At 40.7% G+C, this 24266-nt stretch overlaps 1 protein-coding gene across 8 annotated transcripts in view; it reads right to left on the bottom strand.

Moving 5' to 3' along the window:
* Nucleotides 1-24266, bottom strand: part of RUNX1 (RUNX family transcription factor 1) — a 213385-nt gene that overhangs the window by 45653 nt on the left and 143466 nt on the right. For 7 of the 8 annotated variants that reach the window (XM_065590181.1, XM_005303326.4, XM_005303324.5 and 4 more), the window contains one exon: nt 16259-16363. The exons of the other annotated variant lie outside the window; for it this stretch is intronic. In XM_065590181.1, the coding sequence (XP_065446253.1) occupies nt 16259-16363 (105 nt within the window). The remainder of the gene's footprint in view (nt 1-16258; nt 16364-24266) is intronic. 8 annotated transcript variants of the gene reach the window in all.

A 24266-nucleotide genomic window follows, 5' to 3' on the forward strand; every position in this document is an offset into this window, starting at 1 on the left:
TGCCATCAACAAAAGGACTAAAGACTATTCTGCTCTTCTCCCCATGAGTCATGTAAGTGGACTTCTCCCATCAGCTGAGTTTGCATATAACAGGAGGGGCATAAACCCCCCCAAACCAAAGGTAGTTGGATTCTAAGGGGTGGGAGAGGCAAGGTATTTCTAGGCATAAGCAAGAGATCTCCAGCTGCTTAGCCTGGGTTAGCCCTAAAGGACTAATAGAGTTTGCTGATTATAGAAACCTATATTACCTTTTGAAATCTAAGACAGTAACTCATTTGTGTAACTGTGTGTGCTTACTTTAAACTTGTAAAAACCTCTCTAATTTCCTTTTGCTATTTAATACATCTTAATATAGTTTACTGGAGGATTGGCTACAAGCATTGTCTCTGGTGTGAGACCTAAAGCGCAATTGACTTAGGGTAAGTGACTGGTCCTTTGGGATTAGGAGTACCCTGAATATTGGTGTGATTCATGTTACACGGGGCCATCTATCATAGAGAGATGCTCTCCTGGGTGGCAAGACAGACCGGAGTACTGGAGAGGACTGTCTGGGACTCCATGTTAAGGCTGTTAAAGTGCTTGAAATTCTGCACTTGATGTAGTTGGTTGGTGAAATCTAAATTCAGAACTCACCAACAATTTGAGGTTTGTGCCCTGGTTTTTAACCGTCTGCCCTGAGGTTGGTACTCATGCTTGTGTATCACCGTTGGGAGCATCACAAGGTTCATGTGTGGAAATAGGCCAGCTCACTGAAGTAACAATAATGCAACAGAGCATATGGAATGTTTTAAAGAAGAATCAGTTCATGGAAGTTACATTAGTTTGCAAAATTATACCCTCATCTTACTTTTTTTTAACCACAACATATGTACTTTTAAAAGAGCTAATCCCTGCCAAGATTAGAACACGACCAACACACTGCCAAAAGCCTCCTTTGTTTCTTTATTGTTTGCATTTTTCCTCACAAAAACTGCCCTAAAAATATACTCCAGACATGGGATTAAGGCCTGGTCTACACTTAGAAGTTAGGTCAACATGGCTACTGCACTCAGAGGTGTGAAGAATCCACACTCCTGAGCACAAGAGCTATGCCAGCTTACCCCCAGTTGTGACACAGTGAGGTTGATGGAAGAATGCTTCTGTCGACCTAGCTACCGTCACTCAGGGCGGCAGCGTTCCTACACCGACAGAAAAACCACTTCCATTGCTGTAGGCTGTGTCTACACTACAGGGTTATGCCAGCAATGCTACAGCACCTTAGCTATGCAACGATAGTCCCTGGAATGTAGATGTGGCCTAAGCCGTAATTGCTGGCAACACGAATAAATGAACAGGTGTGGAAACAAAACAAAAGTATAAAATGATAGCTCTGTCCACAGTAAAACTCTAAAGAGACATTAGTTTCATACTGTTATTCCTTTCTGGTTAAATGATTTAATCAGTACATTTTAGGGCTTGCAAAAGGTACCAGATTGGGAACCTGGGAGAGTTAATTACTTTAGGCAGTATATACTTCCTGATCCTACCTTGCCTCAACTGGAATGACCTGGCCTAAACTTAAAGTTAGGTAAGGAAAAATTCCAATCCCCACCTAACCCCAAGTGTAGGCGCAGCTGTGTAGATGTGCAATAGTTCAGAATACCTGACTTTTCAGTGAAATGGCTTGAACATTTTCTTCTTTGACTTAACAGTCCCTCCACTGTAGTAATACTATGTAGTGCCCAAGCAGGATTCCAGCTCATTGAGAGCTCATAAATTTATTGTGGTTCTGCCTAGTCTTTATTTTATATTTTTGCACCACTTTTATTTCCTTCATTTTCTTTGCAGCTGCAGAGAGATATAGTAAGCTACTGTATAGTATTTTGAAAGCAGGGCCTCTGAGTAGTTTCCAAACTGCATACAAGCAGGTTATTCTTTAAGCTTGTTTTCTTTGGCTTGGTGTTAGCAGCATAGAATGAGTCAAACAGTATTAACTTTCAACAGGGAAGTGATGTGGTCAACCAAAACTGTTCGCGGCTAGATTGTGAAGATAGGTAGAGCAGGTAACCAAGACCAGCCCATAATGCAGTGTGTAGGCAGGAAAGGCAGGCAGATTCTTAGTAATTAAGTCAATGTTACAGCCTAAACTTTTCTGCCAGTTTGTGTTAAGGTTACACCGTAGCCTTACAGTTCCTGATCAGTCAGTCTTAGAAAGATGGTCAGATTAGTTCTTTGCCTCAAACTATTATACTTTGGATCAAAAGTTTTATGCTGTACAAAGAAATGGGAGCACTTTCCATCACTGGCTGGTTTAGCTTCCTTCACATATCTCCCCTCCTCCATCTGTACATACTGCTCCTCACCTGTTCAGGGCTAAGGAGAACAAACAAGTTGCTCTTTCTGTGATATGCAGGCTAATATTGTTTCAGATATCGACAGAGTGTGCTGTAGGACAGACAAATCTTTCTCGGTTACTCCACAAATAGACGTACGCAGCCTCCTCTATACACCATTCTCCCTCTCTTAGGACATAGGAGTCAAACTCCACTGGCAGAGGCCATTGCACAACCAACATGTGAACAGCCTGGCCCCCATGGAACACCTTTTAACATTTGTTAAAACTCAGCTGCTTCTTCATTTTGTCCATTGTGGTTGATAGGCAAAAGGCAAGAATCTGAATCACCTCTGGAGCAGAAATCTTTTTCCAGGAACTTGTTCATTCCAGCGTATCAGAGAAGGATATAACGATGACAGCCTCCATTGTTTCTGTCTGTGTCTACATGAAGGAAACAACTACAGCGTCTGATAACAGAAGACAAGTTGAGCTCTGACTGCAGCATAAAAGCATTTTTACTTCTGGAAATTAACCACAACATGAAAAACATGGCTGCTCACTGAGAAGCAACAACGTTGTGCAGACACAAAGCTATGCCTTCACCCTGAGTGCCTACCATTCTGTTAAACCCCATAACTAAGAAGGCCTGGAAAACAGAAGAACCACAGGTGTTCAGCTGCATGGAGGTGGAGAGAGGAAGTGGACTGTGGAAATGTCGTGTAACGGGACTTGGTGGAACTCCCTTGGCACACACCACTGGACTTCGGTCCAGGGCAGCTCTCTCAACAGCAGTGCAGAAGGCATTTGTGGGAGGATGCAGAACAGGACAGAGGCAACGTCAGTAGGTCCACAAACTATATAGATCCATTGGCTAACCACCCTATGTGGTAGGTGCATAGACAGTTTATGTGCTGCGGCCTGGAAACTGCAGTTAGTTGATTGCACAGCACATCCTAGGCTTGATTCCATTTCCCCCGATCCCACGCAAGGCCCCTACAGAAGCTTAGAACCTCTCATTGCCTCAGGCTTTAAATCAAGGATCAGAATATGGTCCTTAATGACAAAATGAAGACTAAGGAAAGACAAGACCGATAAATCTGAGAGAGTTAAAGGGCCCAGTCTTGTGAGATGCTGAGCAACCTCACTCACATTGATTTCAGTGGAAGCTGAGAGTATTCAGCACTCCTCTATAGGATTGGTTCCTAAGTGAGAAGGAACAATCAACACGTATATATCCAGCTGTCTACTTTGCGCTCTTTCTTCTGCCTACTAAAGTAAATATATTATGTTAAATAAAATAACTTGATTAGATTGCCTATTAAACACCTTTGCTTACACACGTCTACTTGGTATTTCCCCATATTCCTATGGAACAGTCAGAAAGACGTACTTGTACACCAGCCTTAATACTACAAGGTTCTCCTTGGATAAATGATGATCACCTCTCCTCTGTGTGCTGCAGTGGTTTGGCAGTGCTGCAGAATCAGCTGGTGAGGAAGTGGAGTATTTACTGCATTTTTAGGGAGGGATTTTCAAATGCATTTGCACTGGCCTAACTCTGCTCCCATTGACCTTATTGAGAGTTCTACCATGACTTCATTGGGAGCCAAGTTAGACCAATGTTGAACATATCTGAAGATCCCAGAATACCAATACAAGTACAAATAAACACTTAAAAATATGCACCACCGTCAATAAATGAGAACTATGGTTGTAAAAGCAAATACCCACTACAGAAATAAGGTCAACAAGAATGAAAAGATTTAAGAGAAATTGAATGATTTGGTGACTGTTTTAGATTCAAAATTGAACAGTTTGAAGAAAGATGCATCAAGTAGGATGAATTGATGATTACAAAAAATAACTGAAATAACTTTTATAACGAAGTGTATTCTTACTGCAACTCCTGCCCTATACTCCCTCAACTCTGCTATATGTCTGACATCCTCTCATTTACTGTTCATGTAAGAAAGGAACTTATACTGTCAGCAAAACTAGAGACAAAGTGGTTGAGGTAATATCTTTTATTGGATCAACTTCTGTTGGTGAGAGAGACAAGCTTTTGAGCTACACAGAGCTCTTCTTCAGGTCTGGGAAAAGGGACTCAGAGTGCCACAGCTAAATACAAGATGGAACAGTTAAGGAGTAAAAACATGTTGCAAGAGACCATTCAAGGTGAAGTGGGCAGTTAGCACTTCTACAGCCGTAGATTGTTGTAATGAGCCACAAATCATTTTTGGTGTCTATCAGAGTTATGAATTTAAGCTCTCAGGCTCATGAAGATGTTGTGCAAGTTTCCTCTGTGGATGAGGACTAAGTGGTCAGATATGGATACGGATAATATGGTGTTTCTGTCTTTTATCCTTTTTCTGTGTGAGTTCATTTGAGAGCGTAGTGATTGTTTTGTTTCATCTACATAGTTGGTTGTTGGGGCATTTAATGCACTGGATGAGGTACATCACATGTTGTGATAGGCATGTGTATGACCCATAGATCTTGAAAGGTGTGTTGTGGGGGGTATCGATCATTGTAGCAGTGGAGATATGTCTGCAGGTTTTGCATCTGTTGTTATGCCAGAGTCTGGTGCTGCTTTGAATTGGTGTCCTGGTCTGTGGGGAGCTTGCTTCTAATGATGAGCTTGGTGAGGTTGGAGGGTTGTTCGAGTTCCAGTGTGGGGTATAGGGGACAACTATCAGTGTGCAGTCAGAGGTTTTTATCTCCTGTATTAAAGCGAGTTTTCCCGGGGTATTTGCAATCTACTTCGCCTTCATCTAACAAGGGCATTCCACCAGAGGTTTTAAGTGTGTTAAGGTGTGTATCCTGGACTTTCTCCTCGGAGCATGTTCCTCAGTATTAGAGTGCCTTGGTGTGTTTGGGGTGGTTACTTGATCGGTGAAGATAATCTGTGTGTTTCTTGTTTCATCTTTAAAGTACCTTACAAACAACAGTCGACTGATCCTCTCGTGAAGTAGGTGCTGCAATTAGCTAATTAAAACACCTAGGAATGTAGGTGGGTAGATCCTGTCTATACTGAAGTTTTTTGCACAAGTGTATCTACACCAGCATAAATGTTGACTTACACTAGTACAACTTATCCCACAGTAAGTTGCACTGTTGCAAATCATGGCTTATGATGGATGGCAGGAGAGAGATCACTTGATCATTGCCTGTTAGATTCACTCCCTCTGGGGCACCTGGCATTGGCCACTGTCGGTAGACAGGATACTGGGCTAGATGGACCTTTGGTCTGACCCGGTACGGCCTTTCTTATGTTCTTATGTTCTTATACCAGTGTAGCATATCTACACTAGGGATTTGCTATAGTGAAGCTACATCAATTTACCTTCACTGGTGCAAAAAACTCACTGTAAACAAAGTCTTGGTATTAATTTATATTTTTGTTACCTGCACAATGGTAAGACACAAAAGGGTTAAGAGATTTGCCTAAGACCACACATAGATGCACTGGCTAAGGAAGGACTAGAACTCTGGAATTACTGTCTTTTAGGGCTGGTCTTCCCTATGGGGATACTGATACTGATGCAGGGATCGATTTAGCGGGTCTAGTGAAGACCTGCTAAATCGATGGAAGAGCACTCTCCGGTCAACACTGGTACTCCAGCTCTTTGAGAAGAATAAGGGAAGTCAACCAAAGAGTGTCTCCCATTGACGCAGCACAGTGAAGACACCGGGGTAAGTCAACCTAAGCTACGTTGACTCCAGCTGTGTTATTCATATTATTCACGTAACTTAGGTCGACTTACCCCCATAGTGAAGACAAGCCCTTAGTCTCGTGCTCTTGCCACTGGAACATGTCTTGTCTCACATCACGAGTCACTATACCTAGCCTACTCCTAAAATAAAATATTTTCTCAGTGAAATGCAAACACACGTCAGTGTGTCATTTATAAAGCTGCTTATATTATTATGAAAGTTATAAAATAGGTGTCTATCACAAATGACAGCAGAAAAATACCCCACATTGAATAGATCTAAATTACCAGTCATATCATTCTGTTACGGTCTAAGAATAGATGGGCCTTGCTCCATGCCCTGAAAGTCGACAGACTTAGGCCCTACCAGCCTGGTGGTGAGTTTCAAAGTCAAGGGCTCTCCATTGAGAACACCCTGCCACTGGCCACAAGACAGTCAAACCTTGAGACGATCATGAAGAGTGGCCTAGCACACCTCAACTGTTGCAGTATCACATAAGGAGGGAGGAGAAGGGGTCAGGATCCAAACCACAAAGGCTTTTCTAGATCAGTTTCAACACCTGAAATTGCACCTTCAATGAGAAGTCAGTTCGGACTTTGAAGAATTGACTTAATATTAAGCTCTGAAGCTGCCACTGCCAAGCAGGTAGCCAGCAACATTCCGTACCAACGACGTCTTCCAGATGGTCCTAAAATGCAAGCTCTTGTAGAGCGCATTGCTATAATTCAGTGCCATCATGTAAACATGTGTGTGTCATAGGCAGACCTATTTCCTCATAATTCAGATTCTTTTCAGACCATACTATCACTAGTCACAAACTGACCTCTCTTGCTCTCATTATGCCCTACAGCAAAATGATTTTGTTAACAAAATAATTTTAAAAATTAGACGATGGAATGGGCAGTACACATACTTGGGAGGGACAATTAGCATCTGCATGACATGAACTTTATCTTTTGTGCCAACATTTCCTTGCTGCTTTGGGAGAATGCAAAGCAATCCCAGCGACTGATAGATTGTTGGGAATGCCCTGCATTTTCCATCTGTTAAGATGTCTTTTCTTCAGCATGCCATGTTTCCTTTTGTATATGCTCACATAGTGCAGTGTTTTATTCTGCTTAAAGCTGAACTCAGTCACTGTTTCTGAATGACAGGTTTCAGAGTAGCAGCCGTGTTAGTCTGTATCCGCAAAAAGAACAGGAGTACTTGTGGCACCTTAGAGACTAACAAATTTATTAGAGCATAAGCTTTCGTGGACTACAGCCCACTTCTTCGGATGCAGATGTTCCATTCTATATGCATCCGAAGAAGTGGGCTGTAGTCCACGAAAGCTTATGCTCTAATAAATTTGTTAGTCTCTAAGGTGCCACAAGTACTCCTGTTCTTTTTGTTCCTGAATGGTTTCTCCAACATGACTCACATTCGGAAAAAAATGTAAAAAGAACACAAGTAATGAAATGTGTGTATATATATATATATATAGACAACATACATATTAAGTTGTATAGTTTAGATTTGAGCTAGAATGTTTTGTAATTTCACACTGCTGCTGTACACTTCTATATGAAAATTACATAAGCTGTTTAAAAAAGTCTTTGTTGTGTACTCATAATTTAAACCCAGAACTCCTACTCCTCACTAAGTATTAATAATACAAGAAAATACATGAATACAGAATATGCACACATCAGTGCTCAATCATTTGTGTTCATTGCAGCCCATTGCATTCTTTGTCTATACATGATCTATTTACATTGGAAGCTCTTAGGGGAAAAGTACCTTGGCCAAGATTTTTTAAAAGTAACTAGGAATTTTGGGTGCTGATCCTTAGAGGACAAATGATCTGTGAAGTGCTTAGCACACAACTGGTTTTATAGAAGTAATAAGATTCTGACTCACTCTCTCATTTTATTATCTAGCAAGCCAAAAATATCACTTAATTTTTTCATTTGAATTTTCTGCCAAATAATCTGTGAAATATTATAAATCCCCAGGTGAATGAAAGGGTCTGATAAGTAATCAGTGAAACCTGGGGGGTACGATCTTTTTATGATGGTGACACAGCCACTTATTCATATGTGATTTCTAAATTACAGTTTGATACAAATCTTTTCTTAAAAGTTAGTCTCAGTTCCAAGGAAGGAAAGAAAGGATTTGAAGGCATTTAACATTATTTTAATTCATTGAGACAAAAAGAAAGACTTGAAAAATGTTTTGGCTTTCAGTCAAAGCTGTGTTTAATAGAAACTGAGGACAGACACAGAAGTCCCAAACTAATGTATTATCATAAATTAACTCTATGGGGTCTAGGGAGTTAGCAGATTAATGCAATATAACTAGTAAAATGTTTTCACTTTTGGGACCTAAAGCTTTTATCTAACCCTCACTTGACAAAATCTAACATATATTGTAAAGTCAGGTTGTACAATACAGTAGGTCCCAAAGCAATGCAATAGCTTTTCCTTGTATACAAGCCCTAAAGCAAGGTTTAAAAATGGTAGTTGTATAAAAACCCAGTGAGATCATCCATCCCAGATGTGAATGCAGAGGGGACCATTTATGCACAGATCTCCCAGCTGCCCTGGGAAAGAGAGGCAGAGGTGATGACTTTCTGAGTTCCTGGGGGGTGCTCGACCTCTGCTCTGCCTCAGGCCCTGTCCCACTACACCTCATCCCCCAAGCCTCCACCCCTGCCCCACCTCTTTCCGCCCCCACGGAACAGCTGATCGTGGTGGGTGAGAGGAGCTGATCGTCAGGGCAGAGGGGGCAGGAGGGCTCGGGGGGAGGAGCAGATTTGCAGGGCTGCTGGTGGGTGCTGAGCACGCACTATTTTTTTTCCATGGGTGCTCCAGCCCCGGAACACCCACAGAGTCGGTGGCTATGAAGAGAGGGATCATCCAGTTGTGTGGCACTGCCCACCCTCCTCCTCCTCCTCCAAGGCCTGTGGAAGGTGCTCTGTGGATCCAGGGTCTGTGTAGAGAGTGAGTTACAGACTGTATAGGTCAAGGGAAGGAATGGACTGGCCGGACACACAATGTCTCCTCTCCAGCCCTGGGGAGAATTCCCAGAAAAGATACCTGGGAGAGGAGGGGCAATTCCCCAATGAAAAGGTCTCCATAAGCAGGGCCGGTGCTACCATTAAGGCAAACTAGACGGTTGCCTACAGCGCCAAGATTTGGGGGTGCCAAAAAGCAGTGCCCCCAATTTTTTTTTACAGCGTTCCTGGGCTGGGCTGCCGGCGGCGCGCTGACACGTGCGCCTCAGACTCCCTTTCCCATTGCAGCGGCCGCTCCACTTCTCCCGCCTCCCAGGCTTGTGGCGCCAATCAGCTGTTTGGCACCGCAAGCCTGGGAGGGGAGGAGAATTAGAGCGGGGGCGGCGTGCTCAGGGAGGAGGCGGAGCAGAGGTGAGCTGAGGTAGGGAGCTGCCGCGGGGGGGGCACCTCAGGGTGGAGGGGGGGGGGCAGGGAGCTGCCGCAGGGCTGGGGGCCTAGGGCGCGAAACTTCCTTGCACCGGCCCTGTCCATAAGAGGATCCTTGGAGAGTTCCTTCCTCAGAGCCACCTTCCATAGGTTTTTCCATGGAAAGGGATGATCTGATCCCTGCTCTTTACAGCTGGGATTTAATCACTTACTAGCCTCTGGACAAGTGCTGTCCTGCCCTTAAATACACTGATTGATCAAAAGTGGATCACAAATGATCAAAGGTGGAGAATGAATACTGGCCTCAGTCTTCTTGTTAACGCTGCCAGCTGGCAATAGAATTGGATAATGTTTGTCTGGCCAGCCTCTTTGCCCTGGTCTACACTACACAGTTAGGTCGACATAAGGCAGTTTATGTCGACCTAACTATGTCAGCGTAGACGCTACAGCCTTGCTCCCTAATACATGTGCCGTACTACACCAACATAATAAATCTGCCTCCACGAGAGGCATAGGGCTGATGTTGGTGTAGTTAGGATGATGCAGTGTCCACGTAGACACTGCATTACTTACATCGGCCTTTGGCTGTCATTCTTGCCAATTTCATGACTCCATGCTGGAGTCGTAAAATTGACAAGAAAGTCCTCCCCACTCTCAGCCCAGCTGCTGCCTGCTGCCTGGCTCCTTGCTGAGAACCCGCCGGGAGCCCGGCCAGCTGCCCCACTCCCAGTGACGAGCGGGCAGTCAAGAGCCCAGATGGCTGTCCCGCTCCAGGTGGGGAGCATGGAGCTGAGAGTGGGAGGGGAGTGGGGTGCAGCGGAGAGCAGGGAACAGAGAATGGGGAGGGGCTGCTGGTGTGGAGCTGGGAGCCCGTCGGGGAGCAGCAAACGGAGCTGAGAGCCCGGCAGCTCCTCACATTGCCCTTCTTAGGTCAGTGGAAACGCTCCTGGTGAGGACATATATCACCGACTGAAGGACAACAGTGTGGACATGCACCACCTCAGTAAGCTGTAAGACAACCTAATATAGGTTGACTTAAGTTTTTAGCACAGACATGCCCTTTGTTACATTCTTCCTCAAGTTCTGCTCAGCAACCTACACCCCAGTCTGCTCTTTGAGAGGAGTTCATATAGTTAATTATGTATGGCCAAAATTAATTGGGACAACCATATATTCATGCTGGACAAACACCTTTAATATTCAGCTTTTGCCTGGACAACTCAGCTTAAAAAAAAAAAATCTGGCGTAAATCTACAAATCCTTTGGAATTTACACAGTGTCTTCAGCACACAGCTCTACTAGAGAATCACTTCAGAGCTGTATAGTTAAAACAATCCAAAAGGAAGAACTAAAAGAAGTCAAAAGAAGAAAAATAGTTTTTAAGAGCAGCCATATGTCAGACAGCCTTAGGGCCATATTTAATTTAAGAATCATAATATTTCTACCAAGTTTCCAGGAGCAATTCTCTTGATCTGGATACTGCTAATGATTTTTCCCATGGACTTAATTCATAGAAACACAACTTGCTTTATGAGTCATAGAATCAGAGAAGATGGAGTTGAAAATGAGCTCTTAGGTAATCCTATCTACTTGCCAGTGTAGGATATTTCCCTCTTATACAAAAGTTAAAAATAACCATTTATTAAAAACCGGAAAATGAAAACTTTTAAAAAATAAATAAAAGTAGTGGAGGAAGAGTCATGTCCTTTTGTGCTTTGGCTCTATGCACTACGATAATTTTACAAGAAACACTGCATAGATATGCATATTCAGAAATGCAGCAAAAAAAAAAAAAAAGAGAAAAGAAATTAAAACTCGATACAATTCTGTAACTAATTTGTACATGCAGTTACCACACATGGAAATCTTGTATTTACATATGCAAATTGACTAGAAAACAAATAATTGGCCTTTTCTACTCACAATCATTGTAATCAAGTACCCATAAAGTACATAATTGTGCAACCATTTCAGGATCCACATCCGAGAAATTTGGTTTTGTACGTATCTATGCAGGCATGCACTCACAGTAGTACGTGACATATTATTCACACCTTTACACATCACAAATACTTAATCAAAAAAATCCAGGCGCTAATGAATATATGCTTTTACATCCCTGGACAGCTGTACTTTTCTACTTGACAAAAATAGCTTAAAATCACATTACATGTTTTTGTTTCACCTTTTGCCCATACTATACACATAAATTAAGGAGGCAGCCAGCTTCCATTATAAAACCCTAATACCACACCCCTATAACTTTGCATCAAACGTGTTTTGACCAAATAATCTCTGAAGACAAGAGAACACATTTTTGCAAAGTTTGGAGAAAGGGTGTTGATCTGTGTTTGGTTCGTTTTTTTTTTTTTTTAAGTTAAATCTCATTAAAAATTATCCTGGTTTGAATTTTGACCTTTGTCTGAAATTTATTCTTAGCTCAAAAATGGCTTGTTGCTGCTTTTTTAAACTTTCCATACAGTGGAAAACTTAGGCACTAGTTATACTATAAAGTAATTATATTGTAAGTATAAAACAAAGTTAGTAACAATTTTTGTTGTTGATAGGTTTAGACCTAATCCTGCACCTATTGATTTCTATGAGAGTTAAGGGCCTACTCTTGTTCCCGTTAATGTTAGGGCTTGTCTACATTACTCGCAGGATCGATGGGCAGTGATCGATCCAGCGGGGCCAATTTATCTCGTCTAGTCTAGACACAATAAATTGACTGCCGAGCGCTCTCCCGTCGACTCCGGTACTCCACCGGAGCGAGAGGTGCAGGCGGAGTTGAGGGGGGAGCATCAGCTGTTGACTCACCACTGTGAAGACACTGCGGTGAGTAGATCTAAGTACGTCGACTTCAGCTATGTTATTCACGTAGTGGGAAATGTTAGTTATTGATTTCTGTTGGAGCAGGACTGTGTTCAGTGTGTGAAAATGTTGCCCTCTATTGATTGATTTCCACTTAAGGTATGTCTACACTTATGGCAGGGTGTACAGGCAGTATGGACAGTGAGGCATGGCTTAGGCAAGCAGGGTGCCCAATACACATGAACCCTCAGAGTATATAGAACTCCATGGCTCTCTAGCTGCCCAAGCAATACCTCCAAAGTCTACACTGCTATTTTTTACACTGCCTCCTTGCTGCCAGAGCCTTTCCCTGCTGCTTCCCCACTGCCAGAGACTTTCACTGCCACAGGTAGCTACACACTGCAGTGACAAGTGTGGACACAGCCTGCCTTTCACTGTGACATGAAGCTACACATACTCTGTGTGCTGCTGCAAGCATAGACAAGATCTTAGAAAGAACATCAAGGTATTTATACAAGAAGTAGAGGTATTCCTTTGGCTCAAGTGGTAGAGGCTTGTGGTTTTAGTTTTAGTTTTGAAGGACTGGGGTTCAAGGATCAACTGTGCAGGTGTGCGTTGATTTATTGTGAAGAGGGGATAACTTTTCCAAAGTTAATGTTGCAACCACAGACCCATTATAAGGCTGATTTTGCGCTCTTGTAATTCTGAAGGCAGGGGGGAAAAAGAAAAGAAAAGAAAAGACCATAACAAGTTCCTCATGTTTCAAATATTTTGGGTTAATACTCATTGGTAACTAGAACAATTAAAATTTTGTATTAGGATTACTACCTTAATTCTGCCCCAGCCTGCTATTGTGAAAAGTAAAATATGAGAATTGACATTTTTCAGTCTGATCCTTGGGTACAAGACCAATGCTTGGGAGAGATTACTGGTCCTGAAAGCACTCTTAGTAGTGTGCCTGCCCAAGTGTTTCTAGCCCTGGCAGGCTGCGAGATACTGCACCTTAAAATCGTATTATTTTGATTACCATCTTGGGTTTTATTCCCCACTTAAATTTCAACATGTTTGCAGCCAATATCTCACAAGCCACTAGAGTTAGAGATGAGAGACACTGTCAAGTCAAATTTGACCCTCAATTTAAATGTCGTAAAAATAGGTTTTTACAAAATACAAAACAAATCAAAAAAGCCCATCCCTTAAGACGACCAGAAACAGTACCATAACTTTAAAGATTTCCTATAAAAATATAACCCCCTTCCCCAAACATTTTTATTTAGGCCCCGATTCAGCAAATCCTTGCAATAGGTACAGCACATTGGGCAAGGCTATTTGCGCGTCAATGAAAATGCAACCTTAGGCGATGTATGAGCATATGTAAGGCTAAGCACTAGGGACAGGCCTCCAGAATGGGCACTGATATGCCTCCCATGTTACCTGCAAGTGTACAGCGTTTAAAAAAAAAAGTGTAAAGGAAAATGGGCATATCTGAGGGACCCTAGGGAAGGGCATGCTCATGAGGCAGTTAGCTATGTCCTGATCCCGCAGACACTTATGCATGTGTATAATTTTACTCATGTCAATAAAGTTTTGAACTAATGTTTCCTTTTTAAGTTGAAACCTGATTGTGAACTATTTATTTCTAAGCATGGCAAGCCTCAAGATACTGGAGCTTACATCTTTCATGATCCCCTCAGTTCAGCAGTGCTTCTTTTGATACTGGTCCAGGTCTGAACATAGCAAAGCCCTGACCTTGGAACAGTGTGATTTTCAATCCCTGCAACACACGGCATGTACTACAAGGAACCCCTTAAAATATGTGTATGCGGGTAGCAGTAATACAAGCTATTTTTGTACAGATGACTGCATTTGATCTAATTGATTCAACAAATCCAAAGTGCCATAAACAAAGAGTGAGAGAATATAGAAAAATAAGGTATGGTTCAGTACTGCCTCAATTGCCTGAATGTTATGAGAGACACTGAATAGAATTAGACAGTGGAGGGAATTTTCAGCCTAATTAATAAAAATCAGGTGACATGACACAGTTTAGGAAAACTGAGGTTTACCCATAAACCTGTTATAACATGTGCTCTGGGTAGCATCTCTTCACTGCATTGACTAGGGCTGGATTAGGCCCATAAAGTCAAACAGTTTGCTGCATTTTACTCAACTATCTAAAGAGTACTGCAGATATCAAATATATGTAACAGTTGCTGCAATTCAAGAAACTCTTGATTAGATATCAAGCTACAGTACTTAGTAGCAAATGTTCTGTTCTTTTATATACAACAGATTATCTGGCAATAATGCGAGTTATGTGTCTCTATCAAAATGAAATTTGATCCTTTAGTACTATGTGCATAAAACTTCCTTGTGTGTACTACTCATCTTATATGTTTGACTTCCCTATGACAAATTGAAATTGCATACAAAAAGGCTTTTACGTGTGTTTGAGTTGTGAAGATACATATGTAGCTTCAGTAGGGATGATTTCTTTACTTCCTCTCTTAAATGTAAAACCTTATTAAATATTAACTATTATACCAACTGAGCAATTGATCTAAACCAGCAGGTAGATCAGCAGAATGATATTGTTTCTTAGAACTCTATCAGACACATATTCAAAAAACCTAATGCCGACTTGATCTCTGTAAAATCTGAACACGGCCAGGTGACTGTGCATGCAGATCTGGTATTTGCATATACAAATACTTGTTTTGCATGCACAGTTGGTGGTTTTCTAGAGATATTTCTCAGGAACCATGTATACACCCATTCAAAAAACAAAACAAAACACCACCACACACACAAAGAAAGAAAGAAAGAAAGAAAGAAAGAAAGAAAGAAAGAAAGGGTCCTCTGTGTTTCAAAGGCTGGCCTCAAATCCTAAAAACCCAGGGACCTGATCTTCAATACATTAGTATAGCTGCATATGCTGATTTATACCTGCTGAGGATCTAGCCCATAATTGCAGGCAACTATTAAGAATAAAAGGCAGCTGAAAGCCTGAGAGTTTTCTAACCTACTATATTTATCCATTTGAACCTCACTGTTCTTCCAACACTCAGTAAATAACCCTGGCTTACAAGGATCACCCTCTAGTGGGTGTTCATTTCTTTCTGTTCTCCTCTCCTGGGATGACTTCTCTTAAGCAACAGTTAGAACCTATGCCAAATGTGCAGAGGGAATAAAAGAAGGAAACCACAAATCTCAATTTACATCAGGGCATTTTGATAAAAAATATGAAAATTCTACATGAAGGTTAGTGACTGAGGTTAATTATTGCCCATGGTAATAAGCAGAGCACATGTTGCACAAGCATCTGATGACTGTACATCTGTTTTTTCCAAAAACTGTACTTGTGTGAAATTTGTGGATTTGTCTCTACAGATATCAAATCTTTCATCTTCTATTCATACTTAATGCTTTAAAAAAATTTGGCAAGAACTACTGTTTGTGAAAATGTGTGCCCCAGTGGAGTAAATTCCATCTGTCTGTTTGAAGGGCTGTTTTTAACAATTACAGTTTTCCTAAGTTATAAACCAGCATGAGGCACAATAAACTATATAGAAGAACAGCGGTTGTCATCTTTCTGAATTTTTTTTTTTTGCTTTTGTCTGCCAACTTTGAAAAGTTAGACTAATGGCATCTTGGGTTCTAAAGTTAAAAATCCTATGACCATCTGAAAGTCAAAGTGACCAGGAAATGCTGCATAATGTACGTCCTGTCCTCTTTTTACCCAATATTCCTTCGGTCTTGTGTAGTATACAAATCATACCTGAGTTTGTTGCCTTCAAGTGCAGAGCATTTCAAATACTTTTTTGAACAACAGAATACACTCATGCAGAACTAAGCTCTAGAGAGGCATATTTAAAATCATTAGTGGATAGCCTTAGTTCAAAGTACATCCATTGCTCCCAATTAATCTGACAGGTGATGAACCCCTGTTCTAATATGGAATCTCACACCTGCATTAACATTGTTGCCAGATCACTTACTTCTGGGTTCTCGAGGTCCATCCACCGTTATCTTGATGGCTCTGTGATACGTGGCTACTTGTGGAGGATTTGTAAAGACTGTGATGGTTAGGGTGAAGCTCTTCCCTGCAACAGGAAAGCACATAACTCTCTTACTGATGATTACAATACAACATGCACTGAGATAATTTGTATCTGTCGTTTTCAACAGCTCGAAAACACATCATATTTTAGTCTCTATATATTATATATGTGCCCATACAGTGCAGCATTTCACATCCACTTCAGGGCAATCCAAGGCTGTGTATATTCCATACATGGCTACTGCTCCAAGCACGTATAATGAATTGATTTACATTTAATGTTATTTGTACTTTGTAAAATACACAGTTTACAGCTGGACAGTTATATTTTAAATTATCCACACTACCACTTACAACTGATCTATGTTTGTTAAGGGTGTTAGTTCACAGAGCCCTATAAATTATGGCTGAGTTCCAAAGCTGCCTAAGGAATCTGAACACACAATTCCCATTAAATCAAAGGGATGTTCAAGTCCCCTAGGAAGCACTGAAAATCCCATGGTAGATGGTTCAAGCTAGTGTTGGATCAGTTCTACAGAATACACAGGAATCCTTTAAAATACAGAGAAATCTACTGCCATAGCTCCAAGAAATTATAGAGACAAGATAAAAAGAGATCTCTATAGTTTGTCTGAAGGGAATTAAAGAGTTCCATGAAGACATAACAGTGATCTGATTGTTCTGGATTTCCTCCACTTCCTCCCCCTTGTTTTAAATCTGGACAAGAATATTTTATACAAACTCAGCTTTTTTATTTTATTGCTTTGTGGGTAAAAACTTGCTTCCTGGATTTCTATGGAAAGTTTTGCTAAGATATTATGATGGGTTTCACTATAATTCAAAGGGAAGACTTTTCAGATATAGTATGTGCATGCCATAGTTCTGAGTTTTGAAAATTAGTCATTTGGTGGTTCAAATGGAGATAAGAAATTATGATATAGGCCCTCATGATTATAATGTATTTAAATATTTCTGCTTCTGTTTTGGTGCGAACTCCTTTTACTCTCATTTGTAAAATGGGGATACTACTATTACTTGCCTAGTGTTCTTCAGATTATTTAGTTATTGAATGTGTGGCATATTGACAATGTAAAGCACTGTATAAATATTAATTATTACTTTGGCATTTACAGAAATAAAAAAAAATTGACAGCACTACCTGTGGCCAGTTTTAGTATAGTTCTCTGAATGTCATGGGGGACATGGATAATCATAGAGTTTTCAAGAAACACGGCCCTGATTTGGACAATGGGGAGTTTCAGATAATTGAGGTTATACTTGCATAGGCATGTGCTGTACAAACTTTCCCACACACCACTACAAAAAGCACCTCATTGCTGGTCTCCAACATTCCTGTCAACCAAGTCTCAGGGTTCTTCTGATGAAAGCTTCCAAATGTTATAGTTTGCTTTGTTTATCTAGATGTAGGTATACATCCACGTGTGATGAGAATAAGACAGTTTCACTTTCAATAGTATCTGAACTCAGTTCTTATCTAGGTATTGGTATGGCCCTCAGCACTAATATCTGAGCACTTCATAATCATTAATGGTTTCTGTCCTCACAATGTCCCTGTGAATTAGGATGGAGCAGTAAAGCTCAGGTTAAATAAGGGCTTGTTTACACAGTGCAGCAATGTGCTCTACAGGGGTGTGAATTCTAGAGCACACCAATGTGTTGTGCACTAACTGGCCCATGTAGATCCTGCTGATGTGCACTAAAAGTTCCCTAGTGCATGCTAATGTAGTTCCTTTCCAAACAGTAGTACATTAATGTGCCCTAGGGAACTTTCAGTGCACACCAGCCAATGTTACACAAGTCTGTATCTGAGCCGGGAATTAAAACTCAATTCTTCTCCATCCCAGTCCTGTGCCTTCCTAATACCCTTCCAACCTCTGCTGAAAAGTAGCTCCAGGTATCGGGAGGAGCTGTAAAGGTGGCATAAAAGCCACCTTTGATCCATGCCTCAAGACCGTTGACCCCTGACTTGGGTCCACTCAGCCAGACTCAAGGCCAATGTGTTTTTGACATTTTCTAAATACCAAATTGTATGACAGATCATAACAATTATGTTGCCAATACTCAGACTTTTCTATGAGGGATCAAAAATAACTACTATTAAAAACTCCCCAAGAAAATTAACACCCAAACCATGAGATTTTAACTAATATTAAAGGGACATAATCAAGCCAAAAACATATCCTGCTTCTTTAGGAAAATATTTTACGTACTGTTATTTCAAGTAGCACCTAAAATGCCTATAACTGAAAGAAATTAGAGAAAAATAATAGATTAATAAATAGAAAAGTATCTCTAGCTATAAAGTTTCCAGTTTATTTACTTGGGACATTTGATAACACTTAATGGGGCGTTTTCACTGTTTCCCTAACACACTCAATCATCCCCCTGTTATTTCTGTAGGATTTTCACACAGCACAAGGAGTGAGAAAAATATTTTTAATAGTTAAATGTGATTGTAAAATCAAAAAAATTACCATAGAGAATCAGGGCCAGGTGCAATATTTGTAACTCCTTTAAAGATATTCTTCAAAACTTATTAGATTTCAAAATGATGGTGCCTGTTGTGACACAATTCGGCAAAAGCAGGAAGACACTCCACTTACCTTTTACTGTTTATAGAAGTCTACTCATTAACCACATGCTGGTTAACCACAGGACTACATAACCATATGCCTATGTGTCACTTACTGTTACTCTCTGATAATTCCACTGTAGTCCTCTGGCCATTTTGTTTAATTTGCATTTATTTTTACTCATTACACGTGTATTAACTATATGTCTGGTTGATGCAGGTAAAATTAGCTAGAAATGTATCCAACCTAATTTTATGTGAATTAATCAAACATATAGTTAATACATGTGCATAAAGATCATAGGATGAATGCACACCCAAACTTTCCCCTTGCATCTGTGTATTAGCATGCAGCCTAAACCTGTGATCTCATTTTTTCCTAGATACACATGTGCCTATTACACACAGAGATGTATACAAACACACATGATCTGTCAAAACTGGTTATTAAATTTTGGTTCAAAAGAAATATCTGATTAGTTTCTTGATAAATGACAGTCAGATTTCCCCAGCACACAGCCCTTTGTTAGCTAATGGGAAGAGATGAGACCCCTGTTTTAAACAATCCACAAAGCACAAATGGAAAGACTATGCACAAATGGACTAGGGATCATGCACACACAATATGTGGTAATTAAAATTGGAAATTACTGTGCATATGTAGGCATATTGGTTGAGAATAGTGAAATGATCTCATATGAGGTCCTTTCTTTAACACTGCTAATGAGCAAGATTTAGAGACTGCCACTCCCTCTGTAATTATCCATGGCAGCTCCTAACATCAAGGATGTGGCATCTCCTGGTCCCAAGGATAAAACTTTCAGGAGCCTGGGGCTTTTTCAACAGAGGGACCTTGGCTTTGGAATATACTCCCAGCAACAACAAGATAAGCCCAAGTCTTGCATCTTTAAAGGTACAGTACAAGATTCACTGTTTCAGTCAATCAGATCTGTCCCCAGTATTAGGGTAGCACAACAGCCTGGCAATGTTTCTCTTGCAAGATCCCCATCATGATTCACTTGAAAAAACAATTTAACATGGGGAAGAGAACTAGCTGTATTTCTGGACAGGCAATAAGTAACACTTAATTTTGTAGATGGTGCCTAGATACTACGTTGATGGCTGCATTAGAAACAACACAGGAATGCTCTCTAGAGCCACTGGTGATTAAAACGTCAAAGGAAAAGATAGATTAAAAACATCTTCTAAAAATCATAACTTGATGGTCTAATGATAGTGCACTGCTCTGCCAGATAGGTATCTATACGTGTGTCCTGAGCTCAGTCATTTCCAGTCTGGCAGGGACTGGAAATGCAGTGAGAACCAGGAAAAAGTGAGACACTTGAAGTGCCCTCCCTGTGCAACCTCTGGATGATGGTTGACATTGTATTGAAGAGCTCTTCAGGGAGCTGCATTCCAGCCTCTTCAGCTGGAGAGGGGGTTGCTGTAATCTGGGGCAGCTTTTGAAAGAGAATGAAGTCAAGGTGGGAAAATAGCGAATCCCGGACAACAACCTAGTAACATGCAAAGAGGTTTTGTGTATTGCATTAGTCATCCCTGGGAGATGTAATTACCAGAACGAGATGGCTCTATGGATGGGAGGCATTTTTTAGAATGTGTGTGGATGCAAAGCAGCACACCCAGGCAAACTACAGAGAATGGCAAACAGAAAGTAGCACAGAAGACATGTGGCCAGCAGGGCTCGCCAGATGTTTTTAAAGGATGGTTTTCTGTCTTCTCATGTGGGTTGTGGTTGTGGAAGAAAAATAAGTGGGGGAGATGAGAGAAGAACTTTAGCGATTACAGACCATATTATGAGTGCCCCATTCCATTTTTATTCAGTCTTTTCTCAGGCAAAACTCCCAGCTCAATCAATGGAGGGGTGGGGGAGGGGGGGAGAAGTGTCTGAATGAGGATTGGACAAAAATGTAGTAAAAGCTTCAGGATTGTGCCAATAAGGTGCAGAAGGGAAAAAAAGCAAGAGAAGCTGATGATATGGTTACAATAGCAATATGCTGCTTTAAGATTTCTTTTGTCATAGAATATTATTGGTTTTCTTAAGTAATTACAATGCATTATTTTAACAAACTGGAAAAGAAGCAAAAATGGGAAAGGAGCCAAGAATGTTTGCACTGACAAGGCCAAGCAATATGGATGAAAAAACATGAAATGTAAAACAAAAAATACACAATACAACACAGATGATATTATGGCTAATTTGAGAGAGGTTTCCACATTATAGTAAGAGAAATTATGGCACAATATTTTCTGCTACTACTTTTTCATACTTATGTGTTCATCTGATTTTATTAAAGCGTGCTAAATGATGATTGTTATATGTCTTTCAAACTTCTCATGACACTTCCCTAGGGATCTGCCAAAGTGCCAATGTAAAGATGTCTACTATTTTTTTTTATAATGTGTGTGGCTGTATGTACATGCAATATATACACACATACGAACATGCGCACACTCACACACAACATTAACAACTATACATTAGGGAAATATTCTGCCACTCTTGATTAATAGCTTACTACTTGAATAATCCCATTGAAATTGATGGGATGAGTAAGAGTAGTAGAACTGACTCTTAGTTAGCTGTTGCTTAGTGCATGGTTTATTTTTTTAAATGCTTCACTTAATTGTATGACAGTCTAGAAAAAACTAAACAAGGTAAAATTCTATCCTCAGATGTCTGTCTTGTTCCTGTTGTCTTCAGTGGCAGTTTCATACAACTAAGGACACAACTTTGCCAATGGCATTTCATTCAGTGGGCATCTCATAGGAGAACAATTATAGTTAAAGTAGAAGATATTAAAGAGTTAACTTTTGTTAACCATTATCACATAGATACCACAGACAGCTATTATTTCAAGCACAAGAGAAACTACAGTAACTTCATATACTACTGTGGTACCTGTTGTCAAATACAGAATTTTTAATGGTGACCACTGCACTATAAGCCAAATTTGACAATGAGAGCACAATGGGTATGCCTGCAAAACTGTGTACAAATGATTATTTGCACCTAGAAACCAAATAACTGTGTGCACAAACAGGTAGTTGCATGTACAACAGGCCTTTTTTTTTTCCACATGAAAATAGAGGCCTGTGCATGTGAAATGTGGGATTTTGGAGATGCAGCTGTTGCACCCTTCCAGCCAAGTGATCCCATCAACTTAATCTTATGGCTATATTCTGCAATATTTCTACTGGATAATTCCAAGTGTCTCATTGCACAAAGTTCTTATTTCTACATTTACCCATATAGGGTGAAATTCTGTCCTCAGTTAAATCAATAGATGTTTTGCTATTGACTTCAGTAGGCTCAGGATTTCACCCATTGGGCCAAATACTGCCCTTCCTTCTCTGCCCCAAATAAGAATTACAGAATTTAATCCACTGTGTGATAAGATTCTGAATCATCTGAATACTAATGGCTCAGCAACGCAGACACTAGTAATTTGGGTGCAACTCAGCTACTGGCTTCCACTCTTTGCTTTCATTTCTGTTCCCTGCAGCACTCCATAAAGTATGCCTACTCTGGAGCTGGAAGGTGTAGATTCCAGTTTATGGAGTCAGACCCATGCTAGTTCTGATCAAGTTAGGAGGCTAAAAATATAGTGCAGCTCAAGTAGTGATAGGGGCTAGCTGCCCTGACTGTGCACCCGGGTCTCACATGGGATTGTACTGGGGGGGCTAGCTCATCGCACCACTGCAGCTACACCCCTTATTTTAGTATGCTGGCTCAGAGCTAGCGTGGCTTTGTCTCCTCAAGCTGGAATTTACCTTCCAGTTTCTGTGTAGACAGACCCATACTGACCAACAACAGACGCAAGCTGTACTCTCACATTTCCCCTGCTCATACACCCACCTCTTCTACAGCGAGCAAATCAAATGCGTTCGGGATTTATAATTAATTTTCCTGCATGTTGAATTAGTTTCTCAAAAATTTTCAGAATATGTGTGGTAGCGGGGAGAGGGGGTATTTGGATTGAAACAATCTTCACTTTATTATTTTGTGAATCATAAATAGGTGTATTTACCTCACTCTATTAGAAGCATGGTGTGTGTATTAAGTCACTGAATTCCAAAAGTGAAATTAAGTGATATTAAAAGGGACACCAACCTTTTTTGGGTCCTAGAATCCAATCTATCTTAAAAAACGTTACACATAGGGTGAGGATTTTCATTAATGCTATGTTTTAAGAAAGCCATCCCACTACAAAGAATTTTTTTTAAATGCACAATTTTGACATAAAATATTAAAACTAATAGATCCAGATCTTGGGGCCAGTCAGAGGCTGGTTCAGCCCTCAGGACAATTTAGAGCAGACACAAAGGTCTAAAAATGTGCCTGGCTCTCCACGCCCCTTGGGGCTATTCTGGCAGACAGGTATTGCTGGTGTACAACAGTGCTCTGGCCACAGCACCAGCCATGCGCCCTGTGCTACCACAGCTATACACTACCTGAGGAATCCTCTTACACTGGCAAATCCCCAGGTACCTAATTAAAATGGATTTTTTTTTACCCTTTGCCCTGCAGTAGCAGAGTTGATAATCTGTCCTAGTGTGTGAATGCCTCCTCTTTTCTTCAGAAAGAAGTAGACTAGTATCCCCGAGCAGTACACATTCCAACTAGCATAACTGAGGATGCTAGCATACAGACAATAAATGGGACCTGATGAACTCAAATATCACATTTCTGTCTGAACACTTTTTTATGTATTACTGTAACAACTGTTGCCTTAGGGTTTGATCCTGCAATTCTTAGAAGAGCAATCCTTGCTTACATGAATAAGGATTACTCATGTGAGTAAGAGCTGCATGGCTGGGCCCTCTGATTATGAACAGTGACAGTTTTTCTCTATATATATTTTTCAGTTGTTTACTTTTTCATTTGACAGTGTTTTATGTAGAGTCAGTTTCATTTCTGCATTGATAGTTTCACTTCCCAGTCTCAGGCACTAGCATGATGCCACCCTTCTCCTTCACTGCTCGGGGAGTCCCTATGCCCAAGTTTTCCCTGCCACTCTGAGAATGTGTGTCACAGTGCAGCTGGTGCTGCTGTTCCATTGTTTGCCTGGCAGAGACTTGATAACCCTTTTCCCATTTAAGAATTGAGATTATTCATTATCAGTTTTTAAATATTGATGTTTTACATAAATGTGAATTCCATAGAGCTTAATTTAATTCTGATTTTTTTTTAAATGTAAATCTTGCTTGTATTTTATGAATTTTGGAACAGGACAAGTGAATTGACTAAATCAGAGACGTGACCAATGCACGATTTCCGCACTTTTCTAGATACCAAATGGTGATTGTTAGTAGACCCCGGCTGGCTCTACTA

This window comes from Chrysemys picta, chromosome 1 (assembly GCF_011386835.1).
Source record: "Chrysemys picta bellii isolate R12L10 chromosome 1, ASM1138683v2, whole genome shotgun sequence".
Classification (NCBI taxonomy): domain Eukaryota; kingdom Metazoa; phylum Chordata; order Testudines; family Emydidae; genus Chrysemys; species Chrysemys picta.